Below are 22,543 nucleotides of genomic sequence, written 5' to 3'. Positions count from 1 at the left end.
AAAGTCATAAAAACATCATAGTATAGTAAGGCATAAAAAGTCATAGTATAGTAAGGCATAAAAAGTCATAAAATCGTCATTGTATAATAAGTCATAAAAAGTCATAAAAAAGTCATAGTATAGCAGGGCATAGAAAGTCATAAAAAAGTCATAGTATAGTAAGGCATTAAAAGTCATAGTATAGTAAGGCATGAAAAGTCATGAAAACGGCATAGTATAGTAAGGCATAAAAAGTCATAAAAAGCCACAGTATAGTAAGGCATAAAAAGTCATAAAAACGACATAGTATAGTAAGTCATAAAAGTTCATAAAAACAACATATTATAGTAAGGCATGAAAAGTCATAGTATAGCAAGGCATAAAAAGTCACAAAAAGGACATACTATAGTAAGGCATAAAAAGTCATAAAAACGACATAGTATAGTAAGGCATAAAAAGTCATAGTATAGTAAAGCATGCAAAGTCATAAAAACAACATAATACAGTAAGGCATAAAAAGGCAAAAAAAGTCACAAAAACAGCATAGTATAGTAAGCATTAAAAAGTCAGAAAAATTTCACAGTATAGTAAGGCATAAAAAGTCAAAGTATAGTAAGGCATAAAAAGTCATAAAAACGTCATAGTATAGTAAGGCATAAAAAGTCATGAAAACGTCATAGTATAGTAAGGCATAAAAAGTCATAAAAACAACATAGTAAAGTCATATTATAGTAAGGCATAAAATGTCCTAAAATTGTCACAGAATAGTGAGGCATAATAGGTCATAGTATAGTATGGCATAAAAAGTCATGAAAACGTCGTAGTATAGTATGGCATAAAAAGACATAAAAGCGACATAGTATAGTAAGGCATAAAAAGCCCCAAAAATGTCATAGTATATTAAGGCATAAAAGGTCATAGTATAGTAAGGCATAAAAAGTCATAGAATAGCAAGGCATAAAAAGTCATAAAAACGTCATAGTATAGTAAGGCACTAAAAGTCATAGTATAGTAAGGCATAAAAAGTCATAGTATATTAAGGCATAAAAAGTCATAGTATAGTAAGGCATAAAAAGTCATAAAAACGTCATAGTGTGTTAAGGAATCAAATGAAATTTTATTGGAAGGCATAAAAATGACAGAAAACGTCATTTAGTATGGTAAAAAATGCCAAAAAACGTTGTTGTATTGTATGGTATAAAATTGTCAAAAAATTTCACAGTACAGTATTTCATAAAAATGTCAAAGAGCATCATAGGATGTCATAAAAATGTCACAAAACGTCACTGTATAGTATGTCATAAAAATGTCAAAAAACATCATAGTACAGTAAGGCATAAAAATGGCATAAAATGTCATAGTATAGTAAAGCATAAAACGTCACTGAAGTAATGGACCCTGTAACATGCACATGATGTTTCCTGGACATCATGTGTGTGCACATTTGGATCAGCTGTACACTCAGAGAAGGATTCCTGAAGGAAAACGATGGTTTGATTTAATTACAGGTTGTAGAGAAATGGTTCCACGACAGCTCGTACACCCTGGAGGCTGCTGCCGTCACCGGAGCTTTGATTTCCCTGGCAATTAAAGTGGTTTTATTCTGGGGTCTCATCAGACTGGTGCACAGCTTCGGCCAAGGCCTGAGGGAGAGGAGTAAGTACAGTCTGACATCACTGCTTTTTCTTGGTTTCAGTACTTCAGAAGTTCCTCTGAGTGGAAAGACAAAACCAACTCTAAATGACAAGAACATGAACTACTGCAGTCACAAATTTCAACATATCCTGAACCTCTTCCCTCTTCATGTTTCATTATCACATTTCATATTCTGAGAAAAGTGACTTTTCCTGACTGTTCTCACCTTGAGGGTTTACTGGTATGTTGGTTAGAAAGCAGCAGAATGCAAAAATTGTGCTGTTTATTATACTTTTTTTTTTTTTTTTTGCAGTGTTTGCACCCAACAAGTGATAAAAACACAGAGGGATCGTGAAACCAAGGACACAGCTGCACGCTGAGGGCCGAACAGCTCAGATTCATATTCAGCATTAACTCCACCAAATGACATCAAAAAAGCCTAATTTGCTGTTTCCTGTTTCCACTTTTATTTTATTTAGCTAACATTTCTTTTGTCGGTGTGCCTGTTGTATCCACAGGATGTGAAGAACCACAAATCATCTTAAGCATTTTTTGACTGAAACGATATGAAATGCCTTTGTAGCTTAAATTCGTAACGGTTTACAATTGTTCTCTGTGTGTAGTCACCAAAGTATTTTTTATGTGGCCAACAACCTCCATTTAAAAAATAGTTCTTATCTTAAAATAACCTTTCTGCAAATTATATTCAGTCGACTGATTTTAGTTTTGCTTTTTTAAATCGTAATTGTCTGACTTAAAGCTTGTGATTGCCTAGACTAGACTTTTTTGTCCAACACTGAAATATTTTTATTAATATTCTTTTTTACTAAACTTTCCGCTGCACTTTACTGCACTTGCTCAAGTGTTTTTTCATTCAAGGTTCTTAATAAAATATCAAAACCAGAATGATGTTGTGATCTGTTGCTGAAAAGGACAAGTGAACAGGAAGTTTATTATAGTTTCAGATGTATGAGTTACATCCAGATAACTTCTTCATTTAGTTTTACCTTAACAAACTGAACGACCTCAACCACAGTCATTTACAGCAAACATGAACCGAAGATCTGGTTTCAGGTGTGATACAAAGGGATCCAAACTTCCTGGTTACATTTTCTCTCTGTTTATTAAAGTGCTCTAGAAAAAAAAAAGAAAAAGCAAAATTCATATTAGAAACATGAACAAATTTACCGATACAAAAGTCAAGAGTAAAGAGTGTCAGAGTTACAAAAGTGAAAAGCACTTTGAAGGAAGAGTCGACAGTTCTTTGTAGAAAAGAGAAGCCAAAACCTGGGTGTTTACAGAACTGGTTTTACTGGGACTGAACAGTTCAGACCACCGACTCAAACAAACTGCATCGGCCAGCTGCGTCTGTTATGATACGTTACGACTATTAGACTAGCTTTAGTTGTATTTGAATGTTCAAGTACTTCCACAAGTATTTCTGACCAATTCTGACCAAAACCTTCTTAAAAAAAAAAAAACAAAAACAAAACCTTCATCAAAAAAAAGAACTAATGACTGAAGAGCTCATTAATGTAAAAAAGTACCAAATAGATTTATTTTCAGCAATGATACATTGTAAACTGGTTAATAAACATATAGACGTTACAAAATACATCTTATTCAAGCATCACATGTATGTACAGACTCAGAGTTAAAGGAATGATTGCCTTTCAGAGCTCGGTTGGTCCTCTTGAGAGTTACAACAGGTTGACACCAATGTTCGTCTTTTTTCACCCCGACACATTTTGTTGAGCCAATTCACAATGTAAATATATATAAACATATATATATATATATATTAACATCTAGACATTAAATTTGAACAGATATGTAAGGTAGGCCACCTCAGAGTATTCAGCACAGGCTGCACAGCGGCAGACTTGTAGCAAACTGAGAAGAAAGGATGCACCAACGTCTGTAATAATTCAATCCCTCAACACACACACACTCACACACTCACACACACACACACACACACACACACACACACACACACACACACACACACACAGACCATTAAATCACCCACAGCCCACAGACATTGGTCTATAAAAACTACAGAGTTCAGCTATGGCTTAAAGGACATTTTAAAAAACAGACATTTAAAAAGACGCTGACGACGTCTGACCTGTCGTCTGTTTGTCTGGAATGAACATCACGTTACGTGTCGTTCAGCGCCTTCACTACATAACTGAACAGAGAAACTATGGGACAGACGACATCATTCAGTTAGTCAGATCGAGTGTCAAAGACAGTCGACATGTGTATATAGTGAAAATCTGCAAAACCACAAATCTGTGCAAGTAAGTGATTAAAAAAAAATTACCATGATGTAAACCTTGAAAAATAATATTTCTATACATTAATGATACCAGTGTTTAAGGCACATCTGTACAGTTGGGCCACTATTGCCAAGTAGATGCTTTCATCAGGATGTACCTGAAAGCTGTGGTAAATAACATTTGTCATTCAGTTTTTCCTGATTTGATTAATAACACAATTTGGGAAAGTTTTATCAGAATTTTTTCTTTTTTAATATAAAGAATTTTTCATAAAAGTGCAACATGGCCTTCAGCTGAGAAAACTGAGAGAACAAGCTCCTGTTGTTTATAAAGTAGTGGATGTGTCCCTGACACCTGCTGCAGAGATTTAAAAAAGTGCTACAACAGACTTGATAACACCCGTCGAGAGTAATGCAACAACTCAACTTACACAGTTTAGTCCATGAGCCTCCCGAGCTTTGCATTTACCTCTGATTACAACTTTGTCTACAAACTGCATCGGACCACAGGCCGGTGTTCACAACATACAGGGACAGCGCTGGACCAACAGTGAGGCCAGACTCCGTTCAGAAATCCACCATTTGAACAAGTTTACACATTAGACGTTAAATGGTATTTTGTGGAATTTTACAAGCTCTTCGTTACTGCTGCATATTTAATATATATTTCGTGTAAACGTAGGCAGGTCGTTATCCTGGTTCTCTGAGGAGAGGTTCTCTATGGAGACCCAAAGTGTTCAAAATACTGCAAAATTATTTTGTAACTTGTTAAAACTCAGTTTCATTATTTACTTTTACTTCTATTTTCATAGTAACAGATTTATAAATTTCCTTTTTGCTTCATTATAGAAGATTTTTTATTTCAAAAGTTTGCTGGTGTTTTTATACTTGCATTTTTCTTAATGTCACTTTTCAAAGACAGTTGAGTTTCAGTTTCAGCCAATCACAAGCCCCCAACCCCCCAGCACTCAACAACTGTTATTAGCCAGCAGCTAGCTAACTAGCTCTAAAATAGCCACAGACTATAGTAGACAGATGAGACAGTGGTGTGTGTCTTTGTCTCTGTGGCAGCACGACGCAGCCGAGGTAACTGTAAGAATTTGTAAGAGTAAATTGTAAGAGATTTACAATTTTTTTATGAAAACAATAAAACTGTTACTACAGAAAGAAGGTGAAATAACATTTTATAATCAGAATTTGACTTTTCTGTTATTTCAGGTATTTATTTTGTACTTTATTCATATGAGTATCTGTTTTATAATGTCTTTGACTTTGGGGTTTCATAGTTTTCCTCTTTTTCTCACACATGAATTCAGCCAAACTACAAACTGAGGACCACAGTGAATGTGCTGTTTGGCCCGGTGCTTGTTAATTTACTGCATTATTCTATGGATTTATTTGAACGCGTATGAAGAGCAACGTTACTGTGACGGCCGAGTTTGGTGACACCTTCTGTCCATGAAACGGCACAGAGCACAGTGGAGCTAAAAGTCCTGGAGACCTCGGAAACACCTTGAAGATCGTGGAATCGGCCTCAGAACTCCTCGTCCTCTGAGCTGAGGTAGTTCTGCTTCTTCCTCACGTTCCAGTGCAAACACTGGGCCAGGCTCTCGAACCAGTCGTTGACCGGGTCCCGGAAACAGATGGAGGGAACGGGGAAGCAGGAAGTGGTGATGGTAATACTGGAAAAGGGAATGGGAGAAAAAGAAAAAGGTTGAAAAGGCAGCAAGCTGAATGAGGAAGGAGAAGTCACAGGTATTTGCAATCACAAGAACAAAAGAGGAGGTGTTGACATCTGATACAGTAACACAACTTCCCTCTGAAGCAACAGCTTTGACAACTCAGAATGAGTTACAGCTCATTTCAAGAGGCAGAGGTGATTATCTTTGGATGAGTTACATAAAGGAAGGAGGAAGAAGTAGGATCTGGCACAGGGGACTCTCCTGGCCTCAAGCCCATTAAGCATTAATGAGGTTACGTAACAAAAGCCTGTAAGTGTCGAGGCAGCTGCCGAGGGAGTTAAACTTATTATCCATTACCAGACCTGCTGGCTTTATTTTTGCTTAATTTACTCTGCTCAGCCTCATTGTCTGCCGTGATGACAAACATGCATGTGGACTAACCTGTCTCCGTGGCAGATCTCTTGTCTCTTTCTTCCATCAAACGACACCCAGGCTGTGTTTCTGGCGTCACGGGACAGCATGATCTGAAAAACACCAACAGCAAAGAATTCAGAAAATTCACAGGAGGAAACAGTTTGTTTGCACAGGTGAGAGAAAACATGTTTTCTGCCCTCTGTGCTCAATTCACATGAGATCTGCTCCTTTTTAAATCACATGACTGAAACACTGTTCAACAAAATACTTAACACACATCTGTAGCAACTAAAATGAATTGTTAACCAACAGTCAGTGTAAATACCTTGAGCTCCACTCCAGCAGGCACCACAATGGGCCTGAAGGAGAGCGAGTGGGGGCAGATGGGGGTGATCATGATGGCAGGGACGTTGGGATGGATCATGGAGGCTCCCGCTGCCACGGCGTACGCGGTACTTCCTGTAGGTGTGGATACGATCACACCTGAGGACGCACAGAGATACAAACCGTGTTAAGACGCTAAAGTGAAAAGTTGTTTTTATTGTTGACAATTGTTGCGTTCAGGAACGACCTGCCTCGAGGAGACGAGGCAGAGTCAGTGACTTCTTTTAAATCACTTCTTAAAACTCATTTTTATAGATTTGCTTTTATGTGATGTCGTCTTTTTATCGTCCTTCTATTGCTTTCATTTATTATTTTTAACATTTTGAATATTTTATCGCTTTTATACAACATTTAGTCTCTCTAACTTACAACGTACATATTAATTATTATTATTATTATTATTATTATTAAATGTCAGATGAAGCCCGTAAGTTTCCAGAGTGCTGGGTGACGTCTTCAGACCGACAGAACAAAAGACTTTAAATATGAAAGAACATGAAACATGGAGAAGCTGAAACCAGGAAATGTTCGGCAATAAAGTATGTAAATAAATAATAAAGTAATGAGTATCAAAACTGACCTTTTATTTTTGGGATTCATCAACTAACTGATTTAGACATACAAGATTATAAATGACTATAACAAGGACTACTGTCAATGAACTGTATCACCACTGAACAGTTTTACTCTACTTACTTTATAAGAAAACTCCTGCAGGACCTGAACCATCCTGCTGCACCACATTTGAAGAGAATAGCTGAAGTATAATCTTTATCTAGTTGAACATTTCTTCCCTGATGACGAGATTAAACCGTCACCATATGTGTTAACGTGTGTATAAAGTTTAATAGGTCAATAATTCTGTCGCTAAGTTGAACACAACCAAGCACGACTCACATTCAGAGGTTTGACCGCTGAAGACCGTTTTAAAGATATGAACCTTTAAATAGATTCTTTTCTGGGTGTGTATTGTTTATTTAACGAATGTCCTCTAACACGACTAGAAACCTCTGTACAGAGTGCACGGCATTCTGGGACGTGAAGGCCAGTGAGAGGTGCACAGACTAAACTTTGCCCCATCCACATGTATTCCTATCTTGTTGGGGCTGTCAGACAGATTCTGTATTAAACACCACTCTCTCCGAGGGAAAAGGAGAAGAGCTTCATCTCTAACAACACACAACCCTGATGCGATTCATGTGTCACGCTCTCCCGCTCTGGACTTGAGGGAAACAGAGATCATCAGCTCGCTCACCGTCTCCCTGCACTGTGGTAATGAGGTGTCCGTCCAGGAAGAGGTCGACGTTGGAGAGATAAGAGGAGGGGCCTCTGTCCACCACCACCTCGTTCAGCACCTGAAAACAAACAACATCCACGCGTTAACTTCTGCAGAATCAGCTCTGCGTCCACGTCACTGACGCCTGAGAACGCCAGCAGTCAGTGTCGACACACACACACACACACACACACGCACGCACACTCAACACACACACACACTGCACCAGTCCTGCAACATTGCGCAGCTGAGTCCTGTAATTACACACAAACACAGAAAAGAAGAAAACAAGACTAAAAACATGCTTCAGCTCACACGTTTAAACACGGCTGAAACATGTCGCCTCTTCTCTCCTGAAGAGCCAGTTAAATTACTGCAGCTCATACCTGCTGTCTGAGCTAATGACACTGTGTGTTTTAAACACCCTCGAGCATCAGGGTGAAGACAGCTGAGTCATGACGACATCACATGGGTGAGCCATTTTGGTGTTGACATGTTCAAGCCCTTGTTTTCTCTCTGTCACGGTGTCACAGCAAATATTCAAGCATTTCTATTTTTACTGTTGCTGTTATTGATGCTTTTTTTTGTTTTCGTTATATTTAAATATCGATATGTACATTATTATATTAATTATCCTTTTTTAAGTATTTGATATTTGTCATTATGCAGTTTTTCTCTCTTTGTTCTGTCACTTTGCTGCTGTAATGCTGCACATTTCCCCACTGTGGGACTAATAAAGGAATATCTGATCTTATCCACCCTGGATCTTTGCTGCCTACGATCACCGAAGAAGCAGAACCAGAGCCAATCATCTCTCAGGGTTTTCAAACAAAGAGAGTGTGAATATTAATGCTGGATTGTGCTTCACGAGCAGGAGATAACGCAGTCCTTCTTTAAAGTGCAGACTCTACCTGATACTGCACGGCTTTGCGGCTGCTTTCGATGTCCCCGTTGGTCAGGATGATTCCCTTCTCGTCCACTCTGGCCTTCTTCTCCCAGTTCTCTTTAAGCACTCGCACTTTCAAGCGACTTCGCAGCACGATAGCAGCATTTCCTGTAAACAACGCACGTGTAAACATATGTAGTATATGTGTGAGGTATAGTTTTCTCTTGTAATAGAAAACTGGAGCACAACAAGCTTCAGGAGCGTTTATGACCTAGAAAGACGGAGACTGAGAAACAGGTTCGGGAACATTCAGTACCTTCGATAATTTGGGTGACCTGAGACTTGTAGGTGTCAAACTTGAAAGGAGTCAGGAAGCCCAGGGAGCCCAGGTGAAAGGCCATAACTGGTGGAACGCTCTCCTTCAGGTAAACAAAGGAAGGAGGTTGGTAAACGTACAAACCCACACAGACTTTTTTTTTTGTTTTTAAAGTGACGGCTGCTGAATACCTGGAAGAGCGAAGATGCATACAGCAAAGTCCCGTCTCCACCGAGACAGATGATGAAGTCCACGCGGTTTGAGATGTCATCAAGATCTGAAAAAACAAAAACAAACAAACAAACATCGAGATAAGAAACAATCATAATGTCCTTAGTGATCAAAACAAAGACGGCCGCCTGCTTTTCATACCTTCTCTGAAAGTGCAGAATTTCTTCGTAATGGCCCCAAAGTTTTCATCCCCTGAAATGGCCGGGTCTTCCAGGACTTTTTTTTCCACGTAAACAATCAAGTTTTTCACCTACAACGAAACAGAAGGAGACGATAACAGCTGCTGCATCTGAACAGACCGTAACCATGCCAACCCGTTATTTTCACAGTCAGTTGGTATCGTACCAAACAATCATGTTTCCTTTACACCTGGAGGATATGATTTACAGGCCGGAGCGTCTCCGTTACAACATTACGTTTAGTTTATGGTCCGTTGTTGTGACACGTTACCTTGAGATTTTGATATTTGGATTGACTGTTCAGCCCTGACTGCATCCGAGGAGTGGCCTTGAAATCAACGCCAACTCTTCGTGGCACGAATGTAAAAGTAAAATCTGGTTTCTGTTCTGACTGTTTTTCAGGAGACGTTGAGTTTTGATCCCTCGCCATCTCCCCCAAACACAAACACTGACACTTGCGTTTGTGGTCAACATGCCGGCGCGTGTTCGTACCTCGGTGAGAAACGTGCAGAGCTCTTTGAAAGGCTCGAGCAGACTGGCATCTCGGATCTTCTTGATCACAAGGACACTTTTTGGTGGCTTGTTCCACGTCAGTCTCTGGCTGGCGGGATCCTGAATGTGCCTGGACACAAAAACACACATTTCACCTCAGGAGAGAAACAGAGACTCAACAGTTAGGAGCTGATGTAAGATCTGTTAACTAACTGAAGCATTGTACTGTTCATCATAACCAGGACTGCTTAGCACACATCCAATTAGAGACAGCGGCTTAAAAGTCTAGCTCTGTTACCACGTACTGTACTTCACTAACACACCATGTGTCGTCTGCAGAGCCGTCTCCTCAACTCAACCCTTGACAGAGACCGTAGGATTTTATTAGCACAGTGTAAAAGACAAGACAGAAGTTTCTCAGAGTAAAAACACGATATAAAAATACAAACTAACAGGAGACGTTCCCACAGGATGAGCACTGATCCGAATCATATGGGAAAACGGGTCGAAGTTGAAATTGAGAAATCACAAAGGGGTCCAAGTCTTGGATTATCGAACAACACCGAAGTCTGTTGACTTGCGTTAGTTACGGCTCTGTCATACGTAGAGTTTGGTAAGTTACAGCCTGCAGTCTACGTCTTATAAAAGGCTTTACTTGTGTGATATGATTATGGCTTTTAAAGGGCCATTTTCTAAATTAACAGAAGTGAGCATTTATGCATTTTTGTGTTGGCTCTGTTGTGTCACGCACGCTACTGTAGTACAGCAGTAGTAGTGAAAAGATTAGTCTTAATATGAAGAAATATGTCATTAGATTAAACTGCCCTCACTAGATTTGAACAAGAAATTAAAGGAACTGATGAACACGGCTTTGAATAACTTTCAAAGGATCAATACGTAATCTTTACTTGCAGGCGGCTGCTCACACACGCTGCACATAACAGACATTTTCTCTGCTTTAAAAAAAGCTTGTGAATCAGCATCAGCACCACAATCTGACATTTACAGCAATCACATGTAGAGAACGGCTGTTTCAAACCTGGTTAAGAGCAGCCGTATCGAGAGAAGTTGAGTGAATATATTCAATACATCCAGCTGTTATCACGTGACGTCGAAGGCTAAATGATTTTCTGAGAGCTTTTACACAACATATAACAGCTCAGGCGTTCATGACTGCAGGGCCTCTTGCACCTAACATGTTGTTTACCTTTCCGAACAAATCTTGATAACCTGAATCTCTTCTTCTTTTTTTATTGTTCCCCTCTCCACATTTCTCCACGCGTGTGGATACGAGCGGCTGCTGACCCGTACAACGATTAACGAGTCATTTTTTTGTGCACTCTGACACGTCTTCCCGCCGTGCCAGATCTCCATGGTGATCAATCTACTATTGTTGGTCCAAGATAAGTATTGATATTATCAGACAAACTCACGAAAAACAAACATAGCAACGTGTGATTTCTTGGAAGCTGCAGCAACAGAGTGTATTCCCGCTCTTTCACTTTCAGTGTTTAAAACAAACAAAAAAAAAAATACCATAAGAAAGCAGCATCATTATAACATATCCTGTTCCTGTTTTTTCTCCCCTCAAAAAGTATAAAATCTCTTAACAATATTTTGCAATCAAACACAAAAACGCCACAAAAGAAGCCTTAAAATTGCCACAGATGATTTGCAAAAGCAGTGACCAGTATCAGATTGCATGTTATTGTGTCTGTCACTGTGGCAACTGAACCTTTACAAAAACACAGTCAAACATTTCCTACATGAAGTGAACCTGACGGACCCAGACGTGGACAAGAACAAGTGGGAAATTGAAACTGTGCAGGGGTCGAGTTTCACAAACAAACACAGTTCATTAGCATTTGAAACGGCGTGAAGCTGTGATCTATTCACGAACATTTCCTCCTCCGACCGCCTCAAAGCGTCCACACCCTGACCCTCTGCTTTCATCCAACCACCCGGCTCAGTCCACATCGCAGGGCCGACGTGCTGTTACAAACACAGTGTGTGTGTGATAACACGCGAAAACACTGCCACTGCTGAAGTGTTCATACTGCCAGTTGATACGATACAACCAATCCACCTCACCCCACCCCTGCAAACTGTTCTTAAAAAAGGAAAACATTATTCTCTACTTTATCCAAGCGTTAGAAGCGCAGTTCTGGCGTGATATCAGTTAATATCACTTTTAGCTGACTGCAGTGAAGCCCTCTGAACATCTGGTTGGCAGTAATTCCCGCACCGCCTGCTGCCAGTTAATATTTCACCTCACGAAAGCAGAGAAGAAGAAGAAGATGCCGCTCTCACCATTTCCACACTTTGTTCTCGTTGTGGTTCCCCGGTGTGTCCTGCAGTACGCACTGGTTGAACTTCATGACTGTACACATGTAACAAGGATGCTGCCTCGGGTTTCGACTCAGCTGGAGAACGGAGCTCAGTCCAGGTGGCCCGCTCCGACAGAACAGCTCATTCTGCCTCTAACAACTTCCTCCTGTGTTACACATTGTGGAGCAGCAGCAGCAGCAGAGACTAGAGTCCGTTTCACACAGCTGTGAGTCAGCCGCCGGCCGTCTGAGAGGCTGAGCGAGGGTGAGAGTCTCTCCATGCACTGTGGTCGGGCTGCAGTATCAGCTACCAACCCCTCCAGCTGGATTCACTGTGGCTATATTTGTTCCAGTTCCAGTGAGGACTTAACACTTAAACCTCCCTGGTGCGTTCTGCTGCTGAATTAAAGCTCTCCCTCATCTTAAGGTTGACTTCATCTCAGCCCCCGCCCACTCCGCTCAGCCGGACACACCCATTTAGGGGAAGTGCTTTCCTTATTGGACAGGTGTGTTTTACTGAAACACAACAATGACACCACTGCTGCTGCTAAAGTAGTATATCCAGCTATTATAGCTCAGACAGACACGTACTGTTCCACAGTCATTCTTTATATAATACGTTGAGGCTCTTCCAGTTTAGATAACAGAATCAAACCAGTGTTTTTATGTCAGATGGCCCAGCCTTAGATTACTACCAGCTTTCAGGAAGAAACAATCTGGTCTGGTGACATTCAGGAAGGGGAAGTTCAGGGTGAAATTTTTCAACAGGGCTTCGTGGGTAAATGATGCAATGATGTATTATGGGAATACAACAGGATGTATTCGAGCTTCCTAATATCCCATTACAGAGTGAGTTAAACAAAACCAGTTCTGTTAATGTAGACTTATTAAATATTTCTGAACTAAGGACATTAACTATCTTGAATAATAAAACTGTATCAGGCGTTGTAGTAAAAAATGTGAATGCAAACAACATCCACACCTGCTTTTAGATTGGGAGGAATCAGTATTTATAATCAAACACGTGCAGGAATGTGGAAACTACCCGCAGAGATTTCAACACTATCAACACTATCAACACTACTTCTACCAGGGCTACTCCAGAAATCTAATCAATATTTAATAATTAATACACGTTCTCAGGACTATCTGACTTTACATGTTCCAGCAGTATATACCAGTCTTCATATGTCATGCCTCACTGGTGCGGAATAACTTGCAGAACAGACTCGACACACTGAAACCAGCAGGTGAATTCATAAATATGATTAGAAGTCTAATTAACCTGGGGTGTGTTCAATGCTTTACATTATCTCTTTTCTAACCTGAGCATTTATGTCGTCATCTTATTGTCACCTGGTTGAGTATATTAATGCACTCTGCTCTGATCGCTGTCTGTACAAACACACGTCCACTTGTTTGTATGAATTCATATCTGAATGTAGATTTGGAATCGCTGAAAATTTGTATTTCTGTTATTAATGTTTCTTTTTTGTTATTTATTTTATATTTCTGCACTTGCACTTGATCTGAATATGACTTCCTGATCAAATAATATATATATATATATATATGTGTGTGTGTGTGTGTGTGTGTGTTTGAAAAGGTAAAACTGTGATAATTAAGTTGTTTATGAGATATGCCCTAATTCAACACGTCCTTGTGTATCTGGCTTCAGTTAAAATCTTTCCACTTAAACGTTCTGATGACATAGTCAGAAATCCATCGTCTGCACAGAAGATATTCAACAAGTTGTTTGGCTCGACTCTGATTCATGTGGGCACAGTGTGACGTACGAGTTCTGAGCACAGTCAGTATATATCCTTACATATTGTTGGTATGTTCTCACGTTGATTCTGACACCTCTGACATGACAACAGACGGCAGAGAAGACCAAATAAAGACGACTGAATGTGGGACACAGTGTACTGACGCGGCCGTCTCATCGGCTCATTGTTGTTGTTTCACCTAGGGGTGTGTTTCGGGCGTTGGAGGAATTTTCTCTATGTAGTTGAATGACAAACGTTTTCCAGCAAATAATGCCCAGAACAATAAAAAGACAAACAAGCTAGCTGTGCTCCCTATCTACAACGAGCAGTATCACAACCACACCCTTCCACAGTGAGCGGATCAAAGGTCCAGAGTCAGTTTCCAGGTCCAAACAGCAGCAACTTTACTTTGATATATGGTGCTGTTCCACCTTTTTTTTTTTTATTGCTTCACTACCTGGAACCAAGCAACATGAGTATTATATTATATTATATTATATTATATTATACTGCAGAGTATTTCTCAGTGGGACTGGATCCTCCTGAAATAACCACAGTCTAACCTTTATTTTGGAATAAAGATGACCTGGTTCTGCTACTTTTAACCTGTCGAGCAGCTTTGAGGAAGCTAATCCTTCAATTACTGCCGCCTAAAAACAAACAGCGCCGGGAGCCACTTATGTGACTGTGGGAGTCATAAGGTCAGCAGTCTGACCGGGCCTCCACGGAGTCTCTCGTATCTCTGCTTACTGATTCATTGTGTACATCTATGCAACAGGTGGACACAATGCAGTAACAAGAACTGCTCTTATGTACAACGCAATCCAATGCAACAGCTCTGCAACAATTAAATATATATGAACCTCTGTGAAGAGGCTGATAATCTGCCAGAAAGGTGCTGATAAAATGTTTGATTGTGGCCTATATTTAAACTAGATTGGCCCTGCAGCTACAGGCTTACACGTGTATTAAATGAACCTGCACCTCTATTACAGTCTCAACTAAACTGTGTCAGATCTGAAAGTATAAGTCTTTAATCGTTTAATCGTTTAATTAAAAACGCTCAGCACACTATAACTCCAGCTTCTCAAATGTGAACATGTCTGTCTTTTATGTGACGTTTTCAGTGTCACCTCAGTCTTGAGTTCTGGAAAAGCTAGTAAGTGGACCTTGAGTCAACATTAGTGAAACTACTATTTCCAAGGTCAAGAATAAAGATTTTACACTTCAGTATCTTTGGGTTTTGGACTGTGAGTCAAACAAAACAGGCATTTTGATGGAATCAAATTGGGCTTTAAAATATTCTGATAAATAATATTTTTTAAATAATTTCTTCACTTTTATAGACAAAACTACTTGATGAGAAAATAGTCATACTATTTTCTGTGTTTGTAGCATCATGCTAATTTAACATTCACACACACACACAAAAAAAAAATTCAGAACCGGTGCCAATCAGAGATACATAAATAGTTTTGGTATCAAAAACTTTTTCATTTATCAAAAGAGAGAAACACGAGTTCTTAAATGTTAAATTAACTTAAATAAAAAAAAGTTGTACGAGTACGAGCTGATATCGGATTAAAAAACAAGAAAAAAAATATCTCCAGGATTTTGATTTTTGAGACACATTTCAGTTGCTACCAAAAAGGTACCCAGAATGCATTTCTACAGATTTCAGGAGCTTTTTTCCGTCAGTCTGGTCTTCATCAAGTCAAACACAAGCTCATTTTGACTGAAGTCGGGTGACCGTACTCGTCGAGAACCTTATAAATTCCATGTTTATTTCATTAGACAGCGCATTAAATCCACAATGTGCTTTTTCATTTTCCATTTCACGATCAAAAGTTAGAACAGGTGCGTTTGTTTGTGAACGGACATGCCGTTTAAATTAAAATATATATATATAATTACAGCAGAGCCAGTGTTTGGCAGGTTAATAATTACCACCTACTAAACATCGTTTAAACCTACAGAGCCTAAGGTGTGGAAAGATACCACATCTATAATGCTACACCTTTGATCATACAGCAGTTTATAGATATTTAGTGTAAAACGGCTTTACGTGCTTGAAGCAGTGAAACAAGCAGAGCAGATACGTGACATCTCCATATAGAGCGCAATACTTTCTTTTTACTAACTAACTTCACATAAGAGGATGTTAGGAAAGTTAAGTGGGCCTGCGCTCAAAAGGTTAAATGTTTCAATGAATGACCTTTTTAGGAGAAGTTTAGCACTTACTGTAGATTCAGCAGATACACAGTAAATACACAGGGGAGGATCTACTTTCCTCCCATCAGAAACAAGTCAGAGTGATAAGCCCCGTGCTGAATGCTCAGCAGTGTGGTCTGTTTACACAAGAAGAATAAATTCAGATTTTTATAGAAAGTAAACGAAGGCTTTTGATGCGTGTGTCTTTGTACTTCCTCAACTCATTAACAGCCTTAACTGACGACCAGCAAGATCGAAAAGCAACAGCAAATGGCTTTCATGGTGTTTGGTGTTGCTCAGGTTCAACTCTCACTACCAAACAAACCAAACAAACCAACAGGTACAAACACTCCCTATGATGCAGGAACCACTGACTTACATTACTGCATGTGGATTCTGGAGCATGCACGCCTTCGGGCCGAATGTGGTCACAGGGCTTGGTCCATGAAGCGACTGAGTCCTCCTGAAAGAGACGGAGACAAGACAAACACTCAGGTTTAGATAACGGAAGCTGCTGGACAGGTATTAAAATTAAGTCCTCTGCGATTTGTTTAAGAAAAAAAACAACATTCTTTTTAAGTGCAAGTTATTTTTAAACACTAAAAAAAGAAGCGAAAGTTTCCTATTATTTACAGGTGCAACGTGCACAACAACCACAGAACATCTTCTACTGAATTCACAGGAAACTGAGCTGAACTCCAGATCGGACTGTGTTGTGCATCTTCAGACGGACGTCTCTAAAATCTACATTACTAGAAGAGTCTTTATGTTTCTGATTAAATTCATTTAATTTCTATTCCTTTGTTTGAAGGAAAGTGAAAAGCAATCTAATTAATAATCAGCTGATATCAGATGAATAAATACACCGTAGATTTCTCTGATCACCCGGCCGTGACAAACCACTGGAGTTTATATGTTTTACATAACATTGACAAACTGTGCAGCTCTCTGTGTGCACTCATGCTGAACGACAGGTCTGGTACCATATACTGTTTTACTGTATTTCACCACGGGTGGCAAATGGTAATAATTCATTGTGAAACACGTGAAAAACAAACACTTCTATCTCCCCTACCTGCAGGACAAACACTGTGTCAGTAAATGATGAAATGAAGCCTGACAGTTTAAATAACCATTAACATGAACATGTCAGATGTGTTAATCCGCAGAACGGCTGCTTTCTGATCAGTGATATTCAGCTGTGGGGCAAAACAAGATGGTCGCCTCGAACTACAGAAGGTTTTCGCGCCGCGCCACACAAATCCTCTTAACAGTCTGATTTTGCAAATTCACCATCTGCTGTTTCCCACTCCTTAAAGCTGCACTAATCGATATTTTCACCATTAACACTGAGCTAAATGAATGTGTGTGTAATGTGAGTTTGTTGCTGCAGCGTTTTTCAGCCTTTACAACCTCATTGTTTTGGTCAGAAACACAAATCAAATGTGTTGATAATGACTGTTTATTAACATTTTAGTTATAACAAAGATTCTCTATAACATAATGACACATTACAAGCAGCACCAATGGTGAGAGATGGTCTACACTTCCTGTCTCATACGGGTGTGGTCGTGATTTCTTGTTCGTGTCAAAACATAACAATACAACACAACACTAGATACAGTTTGAATTTACGCCTGATTTTGCTGCTTGTTTTTATCTGGTAGCTTAATATCTTAATATCTGATCAACCCAGAGTTGTAATACTTTCTGTTTTCCCTCCCAAAAAAAGTTAAATAACAATAATAGTATTATTACACAAATCAAAGTTTCACATTTATGTCCCTCTAAACTTCTGCGGTTGGAAAGCATCGTCAGCAGCTCTTACTGCAGCAGTGAAACCACAACCAGAATCAACAGAGAGAAAAGAGGTCCGTGTGGTCAGATCTCACAAGAGTTCGTCGGGAGACAGAGACAGGTCTCCAATAAAGTTCATTTTTCTCCTTATTTGTCTGAAAAATGCCACGATAGCGTCAGGATGTCCTGAAGATCTGTGACTTGTGACTACGGGGCGAAAGAATCATAATCTGTGATCACATTCAATGATTGTAAGTGCTCGCCTCCTTTCTCATCTGTCTCTGGTTATAACACAAGATAGATTTGTGTTATGTGTCTGTCAGATGGTTTTGCTGTTGCCCTCTAGTGGACATAAATGTTTTTTTGAACGCAGCCTCAAGTTTGACACGTTCACCAACTCAGCAAAGGTGCAAGACAGGAGAAATAAGCCGGGAAACTCCGACACTGCAGCAGACAAGGAACTGCATTTCACAACTGCTATTTATACAGCTGGATTGTCCAATAAACTACGACTAACGTGTCATTTGTAATTTCAAACACTGGGTTAAAATTATTTTCATCCAGAGAGACATTTCGGTTTAATCACATGACGGTAAACCATCAGATATTATGTTAGTAAAATGCTGATAGGCTAATTTGAAATAAAAGAAATCAAATTCCTTCAACGCTCGAAGATTATTTAGCAACGTTCAAACTCCAAACATTAATTAATCAGCTTGTCTTAATGTCTGACTTATTTTCAGGCTTTTAACCAAACTCACATTCAGATCCTGAGCACCTCTCAGCCGGGGAGCCCACTTCCCTCATGTCTGGTTTTTATGAGTCACTGTCCTGTAACCACAGAGTGACTCGAGAACATTCTTCCTATTCAAATTTCTAGATGATGCTTTGTTTAATGAAAACACTTTTCTTTTAAATGTCACAGAAATGAGAAGTGTTATTGACAAATTAGGAAAAAACTGAATTTGTGGGATGGTGTTTCAACATCTCAGACAAGTTCAATCTGTGAGTGACTGTTTGTTTCCTCATTTCCACATCAATAATGGAACAGTCCAGAGTCGTGCTTTAAAACAAGCCGCCGTCTTTTCACTTCTCTTTGCCAGATACTTAATAACTGTTTCTAAAACATACAAACAGAATCCTCGAACCACCCACAGAGAACAAACATGTGAGGCCTCAAAGATTCTGTTTCCTTGAGGTCATTTCTGTGGCAGATGATGGGGGCGACTGCACACATGTACATTTCACAAACGTCTGAAGTGGTGCAACGCAGATCATGTCACAAGGCTGTTTTAAGCATTTCTCAAGCAACTTAGAGCAACAGCGGGTTATTGTGCTGTGACAATGACAATGTGCTCTGTTGGATTAAGGTCTTCATCCATCAGGACCAGACACACGTGGATGTGTTCTTTCAGCTTGAACAGATGTTGGTGTCAAGTTGTCAAGTGATCGTTTTAATCCCTCAGGCAACAGTATGTGAAACAGACATGATGACAGACTGGACTGGATCCTAAACAATAAACAATAATACTGAAATGCAAAGATGGGTAAACTAATAGTGATTGGTTTATGTATTTTTCTTTGTGTCTCTGGCTGATATCTGTATCCCCTCCACTGTATATAGTGTGTTTTTTATGCTGTTTTCTTTATTTTTCTATCTATCTTTCTTCCTTTCTTTCTTTCCTCCTCTCTCATTTTTGAGAGTATGATGTAATTTTTATTTTTACATTGAGGTGAGGTTTAACATAAGCCCTCGATGTGTTTCTTACCTCACCTGCACATTCTCTCCTTTAAAAAACAAACTATACACAATGTATTTGCTTTAATATTAGTTCACACAAGTGTCACAAGTCTGATGAGTAAATATCAACAGGGTTTTGGCTTAAGTTACCAATAACATTATTATTATTTCTGTTATTGCCGCTACTATCGTTATTATTACTATTACTTTTATTGTATGGTCGTCTTTTCCCCTGCGCGCTCTCTCTCTCTCTCTCTTTTTCAAAAGGTAGTTTTTCTTTCCCCTGTCTCCTAGTGTTTGCTCTTGGTGGGAATTGTTGGGTCTCTGTAAATACTATTATAAAGAGAATGTCTAGACCTGCTCTATTTGAAAAGTAATCGACTTGACTTGACTAAAAGCTGATTTCAAATCTACCTGTGAAGCCCTAATCATCAGTAAAAATTCCTGTTTAGTACTACCTTGGCCAGAATACAAGCTGGTTTAAGGAAAGGATGGAAATGTTAACATGTAGTTACCCAGTAATACAATTCTCCTGACCTTTAACTTCAAACATAATCACAGGTTTGTCAACACCTACCTGTACTCAGAGGAGCTGCCGGCTGAGGAGGTGCTCAGGCTGCGGCTCTTCCTGTTGCGTCGAGCCAGCCTGCGGCCTGCGACCTCCCCTCCATCACAGGTGGAGCAGCAGTATGGGGCAGCTTCCACTTGCACCTCCTCTCCACCATCCATGTCAGACAGCCAAGCTGCAAGTAAATGGAGAGGGCACATCAATCATTCATGAAGCTGCAGATAAATGTGAACAGGCTAACAATCATTAGTCAAATCAGTTACACAAATACGCAGCCCTGATCTAATCTCCTTTACATGGAGGGAAAAGCTGTTCAGAACTCCGCTGAAAAAAAGGGACAAGTTAACTGTTAAACGCAAATACCTTACATAACATTATTTCACTATAGTATAAATAAATACACAAGAGTCAGTCTATAATTCGGCATTCATACAATCCACGAAGACGCATATATTTATGGTGATTTTTAAGTTTTAATATCCATTTAATGCCTTCGATAAACTACAGAAATACCAAGCTGTGCAGTTAAAACAACTCAACAAGTGTTTAACAACGTGAAATGAAGTGCTACCGAGATTTCTGAAAAACTGAGAAGTTATACGTAAATGTAAAGTTGCACATTAGTGAAGGTTTTTTTTTTTTTTTTCGTAATTCCAGATTAATTCCGTTAAGGTTTTCGCGAGTTAGCCTAACTAGCTATAACGTAGCTACACCGTGTAATAATCATGTTACGGCTAAGCAAGGCTAGCAGCCTTAAGCTAGATAGCTTTGTTATTAAAATCAGAATTTCTCAAAAAGTGTAATTATGGCGAAAGGTTAGTTACAACAACTCTTTCTTCGACAGGCGGTTTGTGGGGGGATGAATGGCGCCGGACCCAGATGGTACAATATCCACACTGAAGCTAACTAATACCGTTAAGCTAGTTAGCAAGCTGAGCTATTAGCTAGTCGTGTTTCCGTAAAAAACGTTATTATCACTTAACACTGGCAGTTACCTACAACGTTACAAGGGACGACACGGATCTGGAGCGCAGCAAACTGCCGTAGGATCAGTGCCTCGCCATCGATTCATGGGATAATAGCGTTACACCATCTTACTTTGCAGGAGAGCTGTCAACAGTCAGCTCACCACTTCCTGACACTGACCGACCAATCACAGGGGCCTCTGCTCGCTGACGTCATGTTGGACGACTCCACCAAACTGACCAAAACAAGTGAAACTTTAGTACTAAGTTTAGGATTATATCAGAATAACAAATAATAAATGAACAACCGTGTATTTACATTATAATAAATAAACTACACTGTACAGGTGAACGGTGTGACTTAGCATTTTAATTAAATCAGTAATAAATGTACAGCTACTGTATGAATTAAATGATGATCCATTATATTAACTGGTTTACAGTCATGTTAATAAATTACTATCTTTTTTTCATTTTTTTAAAATAGATATTCGGTTGTGTAATCAACTTTGTGTGGATTTATAACTAAATATCTTTTTTCATAATATGTAATTGTTGAGTAGAATAATAATCGGATATAGAAATGCTGTAATTAGAAACATAATAACAATTATTAATATAATACATTTAAATATTATCATATAATATGTAATGAATACACTTTTCTTTTTTATATTGCAACGCACTGCTCAATAATTCAAATTTTAGGTAAGCTAATTGTGACCACTCTGTATATTTGTATGTGTGGTTTGGAAGACAGAAAGTTCTACATGGCTGTGTCAATTTGAAACTGTCCCAGTTTGTCGGGACAGTGATGTAATGTGGGCAAATGATGCAACGTGACTGAATGTGGTCTGACCGCAGTGCAGGGCCAGCTCTGTGTTGATGTCTGTCTTGCTCTCTGTCATTTCATAGCTGTGTGTTTTCCTCATTAGATATATAATATTCACGAGTCAAACCTCTAACAGAACTTTAACAGAACAGTGCATTTATTAGCCCTTGCAAGTCCTGCCTGATGCGACCTTATGTAAAACACTACTAATACACACCACAGTAAACTGCAATAGGACAAGGTGGATGAAATCTGTTGGATTATTATTGAAGCTTGCAGAGTATTTAACCCTCTAAAATAAAATTATCAACCATCCATTTGTAAATGTTGCATAAACATTTGAGCACATTCATTGTCAGTGACCAATGGGGCAATGTGCAGAACCTAATTCAGTGATAACTAATTTAATGAATGATACCACCTGCCAGGATGTCTGTTTGTTTTAATCCTCAGCATTAGATTATTGTTTAAATTCTGTGCATGTATTGCTTAAATTATTTGATATGTTGAGTAATTAGATTTTTAATTATGTGATTTTGTTTAGACTGACAGGGTGTCAGTCCGCGCTTGTCTGT

The 22,543-nt window shown here is 39.2% G+C and overlaps 1 protein-coding gene and 1 long non-coding RNA gene across 4 annotated transcripts; one reads left to right on the top strand and one right to left on the bottom strand.

The window, feature by feature from the left end:
* Nucleotides 1-6: 6 nt before the first annotated feature.
* On the top strand, nt 7-2,520 carry LOC111656198 (uncharacterized). The gene is made up of 2 exons (XR_002760849.2): nt 7-1,635; nt 1,928-2,520. It is a non-coding gene; the product is annotated as an uncharacterized LOC111656198 (long non-coding RNA).
* Nucleotides 2,521-3,144: 624 nt separating this feature from the next.
* On the bottom strand, nt 3,145-21,311 carry nadka (NAD kinase a). 3 transcript variants are annotated; one of them, XM_023407835.2, is made up of 12 exons: nt 21,171-21,311; nt 20,181-20,346; nt 16,445-16,528; nt 9,759-9,888; nt 9,229-9,337; nt 9,048-9,133; nt 8,857-8,959; nt 8,566-8,708; nt 7,634-7,733; nt 6,320-6,477; nt 6,022-6,104; nt 3,145-5,580 (listed from the first exon to the last, which is right to left on the bottom strand). In XM_023407835.2, the coding sequence occupies exons 2-12, from the start codon at nt 20,330-20,332 to the stop codon at nt 5,433-5,435; spliced, it is 1,296 nt and encodes a 431-aa protein (XP_023263603.1). In that variant the 5' UTR covers nt 20,333-20,346; nt 21,171-21,311; the 3' UTR covers nt 3,145-5,432. The 3 variants fall into 3 exon arrangements, with proteins under 3 accessions (XP_023263603.1, XP_023263602.1, XP_023263605.1); XM_023407834.2 differs by having other exon boundaries at nt 21,167-21,305; XM_023407837.2 differs by lacking the exons at nt 16,445-16,528; nt 20,181-20,346; nt 21,171-21,311 and adding an exon at nt 12,069-12,474.
* Between the last annotated feature and the right edge of the window lie 1,232 nt (nt 21,312-22,543).

Source organism: Seriola lalandi, unplaced genomic scaffold (assembly GCF_002814215.2).
Source record: "Seriola lalandi dorsalis isolate HSWRI2012SDOR001 ecotype SW California unplaced genomic scaffold, Sedor1 jcf7180002054347, whole genome shotgun sequence".
Lineage (NCBI taxonomy): Eukaryota > Metazoa > Chordata > Actinopteri > Carangiformes > Carangidae > Seriola > Seriola lalandi.
This window is presented reverse-complemented; position numbering and strand designations above follow the sequence as displayed.

Bases quoted from the DNA above. Each gene is read 5' to 3' on its own strand.
- nadka (XM_023407835.2), bottom strand. From the start codon at position 20,332: ATGGATGGTGGAGAGGAGGTGCAAGTGGAAGCTGCCCCATACTGCTGC. The intron at 9,338-9,758 runs GTACGAACACGC...GTTTCGTTGTAG, and splicing joins TCTGCACGTTTCTCACCGAG to GTGAAAAACTTGATTGTTTA. The intron at 6,478-7,633 runs GTGAGCGAGCTG...GTGCGTCCTCAG, and splicing joins TACCACAGTGCAGGGAGACG to GTGTGATCGTATCCACACCT.